At 36.6% G+C, this 12,122-nt stretch overlaps 1 protein-coding gene across 1 annotated transcript in view; it reads right to left on the minus strand.

The window, feature by feature from the left end:
- Window positions 1–12,122, minus strand: part of SLC4A5 (solute carrier family 4 member 5) — a 121,845-nt gene that overhangs the window by 52,321 nt on the left and 57,402 nt on the right. The window contains exons 12-14 of the mRNA XM_053719377.1: window positions 9,791–9,965; window positions 9,215–9,348; window positions 2,711–2,982 (exon numbers count right to left, since the gene is read on the minus strand). Of these exons, the coding sequence (XP_053575352.1) occupies window positions 2,711–2,982; window positions 9,215–9,348; window positions 9,791–9,965 (581 nt within the window). The remainder of the gene's footprint in view (window positions 1–2,710; window positions 2,983–9,214; window positions 9,349–9,790; window positions 9,966–12,122) is intronic.

Consider the following 12,122-nt stretch of genomic DNA (forward strand, 5'->3'; position numbering starts at 1 on the left):
TCGTTTTGGATTCATTCGGATTCGGTTCGGTAATTTGGAATTTCGGTATGTGTGCTGTGTATTAGACTAGTATTATGTACTGTATATTAGGTGTAACCCATAGCAGAGTGATATAACCTAATATACTGTACAATACTAGTGTAATCCATGGCCATCCGAATTTACTGAATAAATCCAAACTAATTCGGATTTATTCTGTAAATTCTGCAGTATTTTAATTCGGAAATTCGGATCGATCCGAATCTCCGAATTTGCCGAATTTCCGATTCGATCCGAACTGAATTGGACATGTCTATTCTCAACTCAAATGTAAGAACTCGTTTGTTATCTAAGATTTATTTATATTAGAAGTATGTTCCTCATTTATATTTACACATTTATTTTTTTACACCTTTTAAACTTTTACACTTTTGAATCAATAAATCTTTGACTAAAAAGCATGATTTATATGTCATAGAAATGCCTTGGTCCTAAGATATTAGCATCTTAGTATTCTAAATACCCTACAGATATCCAAACATTCTATTAATTTGACATTATCTGTATCGGAGAAAACCTTATGAGCAAACTCATTTTTCAGAAGATAAATACTGCATTTGCATAAACTCATTCTGGTGCCACAGTATAGGTTGAATAAAGCATAGATATCGCCATGTTTGTCCACAGGGATTTACACATAAACTGAACCTGATAACAAAGTTTAGGCAGTAAAAAAGCTCATGGACCCATTTATGAAGCGTTCATCTCTCTATAAAATAACCTTACATTCAGGTTCCTGTATGGTCAAGCAATTGACATTCAGGTTAACTTGATGACACTTACAGCATTTTCTCATGCTTTTGTGTGCTAACCAGTGTCACTGTTTGGAAAGTTATAAATTCTCCAAGGAGTCCTGAAATGTGTTCCAAATAGCTTTTACTATTGCAACCTTAAAGTCACAAAATCCACAGGGAACAGCAGGAAGCCAATCTGGCATAGCTTATGAATATAGTGAGCAAGTATGAAGAGCCCACCCATGCCAGTGATTCTGTCGACCAGATGTAATCATTAATGTGTAGGTGTCTCTATTTGCTTTAAAGGGACATTAAACACTTTGAGATGATAATATAAAATGATAAATTGTATATATAAAACAGCTCTGCAATATACTTTCATTGTTTATTTTGTCCTCTTTGCCTGCAATTCCATTCTGAAATTGTGAGCTTTTCAGTTCTTGTTAGAAATGGAAGTGCAGAACACTGTTAAATCCAGCACAACCATTGGCTGCACACTCTAGTGACCTATTTATAACGGTCCCTAATTGGCCACAGAAGAGAAGGTAACACAAGTTACAACATGGCAGCTCCCAGTGTTTTATAGGCACTAAAACTTTACACTTATTTTGTCACTTTTTAAACAACTATTGAAACTTAAAAAATACATCTACATGTTAGTTGTGGACTAATCTTTTCTTTGAATGCATCATTCTACCTAGCATTTATTTAGTGTTTAATGTCCCTTTAACTATCTTATTAACACACTGCAAGTGGTAGCAACGAGAGAACCAGCAATGCTCACCAGTTGTCCAACTAATAGAGTGTGGGAGAGTGCCACTAAATGTGAAATGTATCTTGACCCTTTTAAATGAAAAGATGTTAGAAATAATTTACAACAAAAGTCACAAAGGAAATAAATTTGAGTCCCTCAGGTTTATATATCTTGCAATACCATTTATATGATACACCCGAATGCTGGTCTTTGCATTCAACTTGAAGCTATCATACACAGCAATTTTGTAATACTTCAGATGTCAATCGCCTATGAGATGGGAGGTGCTGCTGGTATGAGAATTCTACTGGATGATGGCTTGATAAATGGGACCCATAGCTTAGCCAGTTACATCACAGAGGTACATGATACCTTTAATTTGAAAGAAGAGAATCATCTGATTATCATATTGTGAATGTGCAAATTGTAACCTGATATACTCCAGGTATAGTATAATAAATCTAGGAGGCCTCTGAAACAATGTGTCTTTCATGGGCAAAAATCTATATACGTAAATACACGATTCAGCTAGATACTAAGAGGTAGACAAAACTAATATTCATCAGATTTAGACCTAGTTATCATTACTGTTTTTAACTGTTTAAACTTGTGGTAACATAACAAAAACATTTCCATAGATTTTAATGAAGATACCAGTTATTACCACCAGTGTAAACAGTTTTGAACAACAATAGAAATAAAGGCATTAGAGTGATAAAAAGTTGATGAAACTGTCAAAAATAAATATTTACACTCATGTGACATAATTTAATGAGGGGGGGGGGCTCTTTCAAATGAGGGGAAACATGAGCCACTTGATTTAGATTATGAAAAAGGTTGATGAAAAATGGTGAATATTTAAGATGCTGAAACCAGCTTTAGAGAAACAAAAGAGGAACAATGTGGGCAAGGAAAACGAGGCACCCATTTTACCACAAATAAGTTAGTTCACCTTTTAAAATTATTTTTAATTATGGGTTATATAACCCTTGTGGTCAGTTTGTAATTAGAAGTATCTTTTAATGTTTGATGTTGGGTTATAAAAGTGAAAAGATATATTGTATGTACCTATATTGATATTATGATGTTTGGTATATTTTTATATTTTTGCCCTCCCCTGATAGCAATTGCTGTAGTTGCCACAGATAAAACACCTACTGTTGTGTGTAATATTTCCACTGACCTGGGTCAGGTGCCACACACTCGCATCGATAAAAGGTGACATAGTCAGGTTTAAAGTCAGAGTTGATGGGATAGTATTTGAAAGCTCCTATCATCTTCTTAATGGCATCATAGATAAAAATGAAACTGATGAGTGTAGAAAATCCTTCTTCTGTGAAACGAGTGATGTATTTTATAATGAAGCTGGCATCTGTAGCGACGAGTAAAAGGCACTGAAAAGCTGAGTGAAGGCCAATCCAAAGGCGGAACTCCATATAGTCTATGTCATTACCTCTGAAACCAAGAACATGCTATAGCTTAATACAAGGTTCTTTATATCTTACAATCAGGGCTTACCATAATAACAAATTCTTACAAACCTTAAAGTTAAGTGGAGAATTTTCTACAATATATTTTTCTTTGATAAAATGTAATCATAATTTAAGAGCATATTTTTACAAAGTATGTTTGTTTGTTTTTTTTTTCATTTTATTTTTCAGAATATGTCTGTTACAATTCAGTATACAGTCAGTAAAATATGACCATGATGGGGTTTTTTTATGAGGTAAAAAGGGCTGCTGTTTATTGGCACCTGGTCAGCAGGGGCTAACTGTTGCTTGTACTTAAAATACTTAAATTATGATGTCAGATGCCCCTGTTATTGCTGAACAATAAATTCCAGATATTTATAATCCCTAGAGGGTGGGAATTATAATTTAGTAATCTGATTGGCTGTAATGCACTGCCAGTGTGCCTGTGCATTGTAATTGGGAAGATGTAGTTCTGTTTTTGCTTGATAATAAATTAATCACAGCATGAATAAATATTATGTCCCAAGACCCCTGTTAGATCTGGATAGTGGGCTGAGGTGGACCAGCCAGATAGCAGACAGAAGTCCAGACCTTCCAGCTTCAAGATATATATAATGCCCATTAATCTGCATTTCTGGTAACATCACACAAAGTGCTATCAAGGAAAGACATTGAAAATGTAAATTGGGGAGGGTGATCAGGGTCCCTGTAGTAGAGAAAATGTATGAATAATTGATAAATATAAAATAAAGTAAAAAATAACAATTTGTTGATGGAAGACTGCCTGCCAGTAACAAATATGACAGGGAACAGTGGGTGGGGGAAGGGTTAGAAAGCTGTTTGGGGGAAGAGGGTGAGGAGGGATCCCATGACTACAGAATTAAAACAATAAAAATTTAAACAAATTTAAATAAATAAAAGGCCTAAACTGGATAATGGCAGACTGTCCGCCAGTACATAACATGGTGGTGACCAGTTGGGGGGATGAGGAAAGATAGCTGTTTGGGAGAGATCAGGTAGGGATCAGGGGGTGGGAGGGGTCAGGTGAGAAGGTAATCCCTACACTACAGCATATATTAGCCTTACAAGATAACGGATTAATCCCTTCACTGCCAGGAAATTCAGAAGTGTAGTACACAACTGCAATTTGCAGCCTTCTAATTGCCAAAAAACAATGGTATAGCCATGCATGTCTGCTGTTTCAAAGCAAAGGCGATTCCAGAGAAGCTTTTACAACCATTTGTCTTGTTACTGCAGTTGTTGTGTGTAAATAATTTCAGTAAGAACAACAAAGTTTGTGAAAAGGTGGCAGGAAATATATCAAAATGGGCCTGGATTAATACTTTGGGTTGTCTACTTTAAAAATATATATAGTTTTATGGGTCAATTTTGAGAATTTGGGCAGTTCTACTATACTAAATGAGAATTACCTCAGTGCAGATTAACGGCTAGATTTTGAGTTTTGTCGGTAACGACCCGAAAAGCTAACGCCGGCTTTTTTCTGGCCGCACCATAAAAATAACTCTGGTATTGAGAGTCCACATAAAGGCTGCGTTATGCTCCAAAGAAGGAGCGTAGAGCATATTTAACGCAGCTTCAACTCTCGATACCAGAGTTGCTTACACAAGCGGCCAGCCTCAAAAACGTGCTCGTGCACGATTCCCCCATAGGAAACAATGGGGCTGTTTGAGCTGAAAAAAAACCTAAAACCTGCAAAAAAGCCGCGTTCAGCTCCTAACGCAGCCCCATTGTTTGCTATGCGGAAACACTTCCTACGTCTGCACCTAACACCCTAACATGTACCCCGAGTCTAAACACCCCTAACCTTACACTTATTAACACCTAATCTGCCGCCCCCGCTATCGCTGACCCCTGCATATTATTATTAACCCCTAATCTGCCGCTCCGTAAACCGCCGCTACTTACATTATCCCTATGTACCCCTAATCTGCTGCCCTAACATCGCCGACCCCTATATTATATTTATTAACCCCTAATCTGCCCCCCACAACGTCGCCTCCACCTGCCTACACTTATTAACCCCTAATCTGCCGAGCGGACCTGAGCGCTACTATAATAAAGTTATTAACCCCTAATCCGCCTCACTAACCCTATAATAAATAGTATTAACCCCTAATCTGCCCTCCCTAACATCGCCGACACGTAACTTCAATTATTAACCCCTAATCTGCCGACTGGAGCTCACCGCTATTCTAATAAATGTATTAACCCCTAAAGCTAAGTCTAACCCTAACACTAACACCCCCCTAAGTTAAATATAATTTACATCTAACGAAATTAATTATCTCTTATTAAATAAATTATTCCTATTTAAAGCTAAGTACTTACCTGTAAAATAAATCCTAATATAGCTACAATATAAATTATAATTACATTGTAGCTATTTTAGGATTAATATTTATTTTACAGGCAACTTTGTAATTATTTTAACCATGTACAATAGCTATTAAATAGTTAAGAACTATTTAATAGCTACCTAGTTAAAATAATTACAAAATTACCTGTAAAATAAATCCTAACCTAAGTTAGAATTAAACCTAACACTATACTATCATTAAATTAATTAAATAAAATACCTACAATTACCTACAATTAAACCTAACACTACACTATCAATAAATAAATTAAATACAATTCCTACAAATAACTACAATGAAATAAACTAACTAAAGTACAAAAAATAAAAGAACTAAGTTACAAAAAATAAAAAAATATTTACAAACATAAGAAAAATATTACAACAATTTTAAACTAATTACACCTACTCTAAGCCCCCTAATAAAATAACAAAGACCCCCAAAATAAAAAATGCCCTACCCTATTCTAAATTACTAAAGTTCAAAGCTCTTTTACCTTACCAGCCCTGAACAGGGCCCTTTGCGGGGCATGCCCCAAGAAGTTCAGCTCTTTTGCCTGTAAAAAAAAACCATACAATACCCCCCCCCCAACATTACAACCCACCACCCACATACCCCTAATCTAACCCAAACCCCCCTTAAATAAACCTAACACTAAGCCCCTGAAGATCATCCTACCTTGTCTTCACCTCACCAGGAATCACCGATCCGTCCTAGCTCCAAAATCTTCATCCAACCCAAGCGAGGGCTGGCGATCCATCATCCGGTGGCTGAAGAGGTCCAGAAGAGGCTCCAAAGTCTTCATCCTATCCGGGAAGAAGAGGCGATCCGGACCGGCAACCATCTTGATCCAAGCGGCAACTTCTATCTTCATCCGATGACGACCGGCTCCATCTTGAAGACCTCCACCGCGGACCTATCTTCTTCCGGCGACGTCCAACTGAAGAATGACGGTTCCTTTAAGGGACGTCATCCAAGATCAGATTGAGCTCGCATTCTATTGGCTGTTCCGATCAGCCAATAGAATGCGAGCTCAATCTGATTGGCTGATTGGATCAGCCAATCGGATTGAACTTGATTCTGATTGGCTGATTCCATCAGCCAATCATAATATTCCTACCTTAATTCCGATTGGCTGATAGAATCCTATCAGCCAATCGAAATTCAAGGGACGCCATCTTGGATGACATCCCTTAAAGGAACCGTCATTCTTCAGTTGGACGTCGCCGGAAGAAGATGGGTCCGCGGTGGAGGTCTTCAGGATGGAGTCGGTCGCCATCGGATGAAGATAGAAGATGCCGCTTGGATCAAGATGGTTGCCGGTCCGGATCGCCTCTTCTTCCCGGATAGGATGAAGACTTTGGAGCCTCTTCTGGACCTCTTCAGCCACCGGATGATGGATCGCCAGCCCCCGCTTGGGTTGGATGAAGATTTTGGAGCCAGGACAGATCGGTGATACCTGGTGAGGTGAAGACAAGGTAGGATGATCTTCAGGGGCTTAGTGTTAGGATTATTTAAGGGGGGTTTGGGTTAGATTAGGGGTATGTGGGTGGTGGGTTGTAATGTTGGGGGGGGTATTGTATGTTTTTTTTTACAGGCAAAAGAGCTGAACTTCTTGGGGCATGCCCCGCAAAGGGCCCTGTTCAGGGCTGGTAAGGTAAAAGAGCTTTGAACTTTAGTAATTTAGAATAGGGTAGGGCATTTTTTATTGTGGGGGTCTTTGTTATTTTATTAGGGGGCTTAGAGTAGGTGTAATTAGTTTAAAATTGTTGTAATATTTTTCTTATGTTTGTAAATATTTTTTTATTTTTTGTAACTTAGTTCTTTTTTATTTTTTGTACTTTAGTAAGTTTATTTCATTGTAGTTATTTGTAGATATTGTATTTAATTAATGTATTGATAGTGTAGTGTTAGGTTTAATTGTAGGTAATTATAGGTATTTTATTTAATTAATTTAATGATAGTATAGTGTTAGGTTTAATTGTAATTTAGGTTAGGATTTATTTTACAGGTAATTTTGTAATTATTTTAACTAGGTAGCTATTAAATAGTTCTTAACTATTTAATAGCTATTGTACCTGGTTAAAATAATTACAAAGTTGCCTGTAAAATAAATATTAATCCTAAAATAGCTACAATGTAATTATAATTTATATTGTAGCTATATTAGGATTTATTTTACAGGTAAGTATTTAGCTTTAAATCGGAATAATTTATTTAATAAGAGTTAATTTATTTCGTTAGATTAAAATTATATTTAACTTAGGGGGGTGTTAGTGTTAGGGTTAGATTTAGCTTTAGGGGTTAATACATTTATTAGAATAGCGGTGAGCTCCGGTCGGCAGATTAGGGGTTAATAATTGAAGTTACGGTGTCGGCGATGTTAGGGAGGGCAGATTAGGGGTTAATACTATTTATTATAGGGTTAGTGAGGCGGATTAGGGGTTAATAACTTTATTATAGTAGCGCTCAGGTCCGCTCGGCAGATTAGGGGTTAATAAGTGTAGGCAGGTGGAGGCGACGTTGTGGGGGGCAGATTAGGGGTTAATAAATATAATATAGGGGTCGGCGGTGTTAGGGGCAGCAGATTAGGGGTACATAGCTATAATGTAGGTGGCAGCGCTTTGCGGTCGGCAGATTAGGGGTTAATTATTGTAGGTAGCTGGCGGCGACGTTGTGGGGGGCAGATTAGGGGTTAATAAATATAATACAGGGGTCGGCGGTGTTAGGGGCAGCAGATTAGGGGTACATAAGTATAACGTAGGTGGCGGTCGGCAGATTAGGGGTTAAAAAAAAATTAATCGAGTGGCGGCGATGTGGGGGGGCCTCGGTTTAGGGGTACATAGGTAGTTTATGGGTGTTAGTGTACTTTAGAGTACAGTAGTTAAGAGCTTTATGAACCGGCGTTAGCCCAAAAAGCTCTTAACTACTGACTTTTTTCTGCGGCTGGAGTTTTGTCGTTAGATTTCTAACGCTCACTTCAGACACGACTCTAAATACCGGAGTTAGAAAGATCCCATTGAAAAGATAGGATACGCAATTGACGTAAGGGGATCTGCGGTATGGAAAAGTCGCGGCTGAAAAGTGAGCGTTAGACCCTTTTTTGAGTGACTCCAAATACCGGAGTTAGCCTAAAACCAGCGTTAGGAGCCTCTAACGCTGGTTTTCACGGCTAACGCAAATCTCCAAATCTAGCCGTAAGACTTTAAAATAATAATAAAAAAAGAAAAATATATACATTTGGTCTTTGCTGAATCAGAGGATGCCAATGAACAAACTGTGTGCTTTTTCTACAATTAGAAATCTAAAGGATTTTGTGGAATTTGATAATCATTTTATGTATTTAATTTTTTTACTTTTTTTTGTGGTAATTTTACAATAATGTCTTAATCCTGTGGACAAATAGCTAACTGAAATTGTTATCCACCAAAAGCTCCTTTTTATGCTATATATACTGTGTGTATATATATATATATATATATATATATATATATATAAAAATATCCTCTCTAGGTAAATTAAAAAAACAGAGGCTCTATTTCTTGTTAAACAGTGCAGTGAGAACAAAAATGCTAAACATTCTCCGGTACTTTTGGCATGGTTTGCGAAGGGGTTAAGTTCCTACAGTTGATGAAGAATATAGCATCTAAACTGATCAGTATTGCAAGATTAGTAGTTTTCAGATCACATTTATTATACAGACAGAAGATTACACAGCTTTTTAACCCTGCTATTATAAACTCAGAAGATATCTTATAGTTCAATGTCCCTTTAATTGTATCTGGTTCAGGGAAAGAAAAATAAAGACATTTGAAGACAAACACTTCTTCTACTTACTTGCTGAAATCAAATAGAAGTTTTTCAAAGATGAGAATGGGCCCAGTGCTACTCAAGATGATAAGAGGTTGTCCGGCAAAGAGGCAAAAAATAGAACCGGTCATTGCAGTACCCAGGAAGCTTTCCATAACGCCCTAGAGAGGCATGAAAACTTACGTCAGAGCCCACTTCTAACCCACAACTTCAGATACTTTAAAATGACTTTGCTAGGTTCCACTTTGCTTAAATGGCCATGGACATATTTATGAATATGTGAACCAAGCATGCACCAATACTTAAATATTAAAAAAAAAAAAAAACTAAAAAAAGGGTCAAAATGTGTTTCAAATGGTCAAGGCTGTTGAATTAGATAAATCTAAAAATAATGCGGGAAGCCAACCAAAAAAATTAATAAACACGCAAACAAACAAATTCTGTTGTTAGAAATGGTTACAAATTTGGAAACCAAGCAAATATCTTTGGAAATGGCTTTGCACAGATTGGAATAGACCATTGGTGTGAAAATTTCAACCCAGAATCAGACCAGAGACAACGATGTTTAAATGCAAATGTTAATGATAGTATCAGTTTCCATACCTGATAGTTATCTGTAGCATCTCCAAGCAAACCACCAAATGTAATGGCGTTAGTAATGCAGCCCAAGTAAATGAAGATAATAGCGGAAATAGACTGAATGTGAAAAGCTTCATAGAAATCACTCAAAAACCAAGGGAGCTTCCTTTTTATATCCAGATACAGTCCTCCACAGAATCTATAAGAAATGGCAGCACTATCAGCCACAGAATGCAGATGTCGTGCACAAAAAGAGGTTGGAGCTGGCCGGTTTGAATACTTCCTATTGGGGTTTGCCATATATATATATATATATATATATATATATATATATATATATATATATATATACACACATATACACACACACACAGGGATTTAAATGTCTCTCCTTTATGGGAACCCTTCCAGTTCCTCTTTTTTCACAGAACTGATTTTGTAATGCAAGAAACACCTCAACATTTTAGTAAATTGACTCCAAAGAACAGAATTGAAATCTGAGAGAAACATCTCATCTTCAGTGAATCTAGCCAAGTCAATCACATGTTTAGTTTTGAAAATAGAGGTACATTTATACTACTTTAATAACTCATTTTGATTTCCATTAAATATGTTGATACAATATTTAAATGTATATGTTTCATATATCAAATCATTTGTAACACATTTATATAAGTTGTTCTCTTTAGAAAATCTAATATAAAAGCTAAAACTCTAATATAAAACTTATATGACCTTGTAGCTGACCTTGTATTGGAGTCCACTCAATTACATACAAAATATATTTTCCCTTCAGTAGACATCAGATCTGGGCAAATTCACACACAACTGATTCAGTCTCATCACAGAGAGGAAGACACAGTTTGTTCTATCATTTTGCATTGTATTTTTCACACTCTGCTTTTCTCCTTATATTATTAAAAGTTACAATTCCTTATTGATATCTCTGCCAGTCTGATCCCACCTAAACGCACAAAGTAGCTATGAAATGTCTTCGCTATAGCAATATGGCAACTGCCAAAATATTGCAGCCATAATGTCACAATAGGCAAGATATGGCTGCAGAAATGTCTCCTGTGCAAGTGTCATAGGCAATATTACAGCCAGGGTGTCCTCTTTAATTTATTCAAGGCAAAGAAAGCTCTGGGCATGTGTGATCCATCTGAATGTTGACAACATAAATATTAGGTACAGAAGGCACAGTCAGATAATTTCTTTTTTTGGCCAGGAATGTGATTACCAAGCTTTTAACTCTTCATACAATTGTATCCTAAACTATGTTCTAGTCCACTCATTTACATATTAAACAGAATATTAAAGAGGCCAATCTAAGTGTATTTATTGGCAACTTTGAGGATGGCACAAACTTTTTTCTTCACCAGGAAGAAGTCCTTAAGGGAGGTTTATGTCTCTGCTGAAAAATATAGCCTTATTGATATAATTATGCATTTCTAAAATTCAAAGTAACTTTTCCATATTTGATTTACAAAACCGCGGTGTAGTATATACTGTGATGGTTTAAGACAATTATCAATGCATAATAATATCAATTCCCCACCAAGAAGTAACACAAACATAGTGCCTTATTGTAATAACCATACTATCTACTACTGTGCAAAGGAAACATAATTTATGATTATCTGATAAATTAATTCCTTTCATGTTGGTGAGTGTCCATGATCCATTACTTAATTACCTTACTTACCACTTGGAGGAGGAAAAGATTCTCAAACCCCAAGAGCTCTATATAACCCCTCCCACCTCACACATACCTCAGTCTAACTCATATCCAAGCAGAAGTGAGGTAAGAAAAAGAGCAAGAGCCAAAAAAATAGAGCAGGGAAAAAGATGTGCTTAAAAAAGAAAACAAAAACCCATTAAAAAAGGGTGGGGTCTTGTGGACTCTCACCACCATGAAAGAAATGAATTTATCAGGTAAGTACAAATTATGTTTTCTTTCATACAGGTGGTAAGAGTCCACGGTCTATTACTCATGGGACCTAATACCCAAGCTATGGAGTAAATGAGAAATAACATAAAGTAAGTGATTTAAAAACATGTTTTTCACTGAGAAATACACAACCAGTAGACACTCATCACCATCTAAGTAGCAGGCAGCCATACCAGTACTGAAACATATCAGTAGAGGTAATGGAATAGGAGACAAGTCCTGCGACCAATTATGGAAAGTTTATGAAGAAAAACAATACCCCATATACATCCCTCTGACAAGCTCCGCACACTGAGGGGAAACTGGGCCTCAAAATACACTGAAAAACCTTCTCTCTGAAGAAAATCAAGCACATCTTCATTCTTCAACCACCTCCAGCAGAGGCAAAGGAAAGACTGAGGTATG

The sequence above is a fragment of the Bombina bombina genome, chromosome 6 (genome assembly GCF_027579735.1).
Source record: "Bombina bombina isolate aBomBom1 chromosome 6, aBomBom1.pri, whole genome shotgun sequence".
NCBI lineage: Eukaryota > Metazoa > Chordata > Amphibia > Anura > Bombinatoridae > Bombina > Bombina bombina.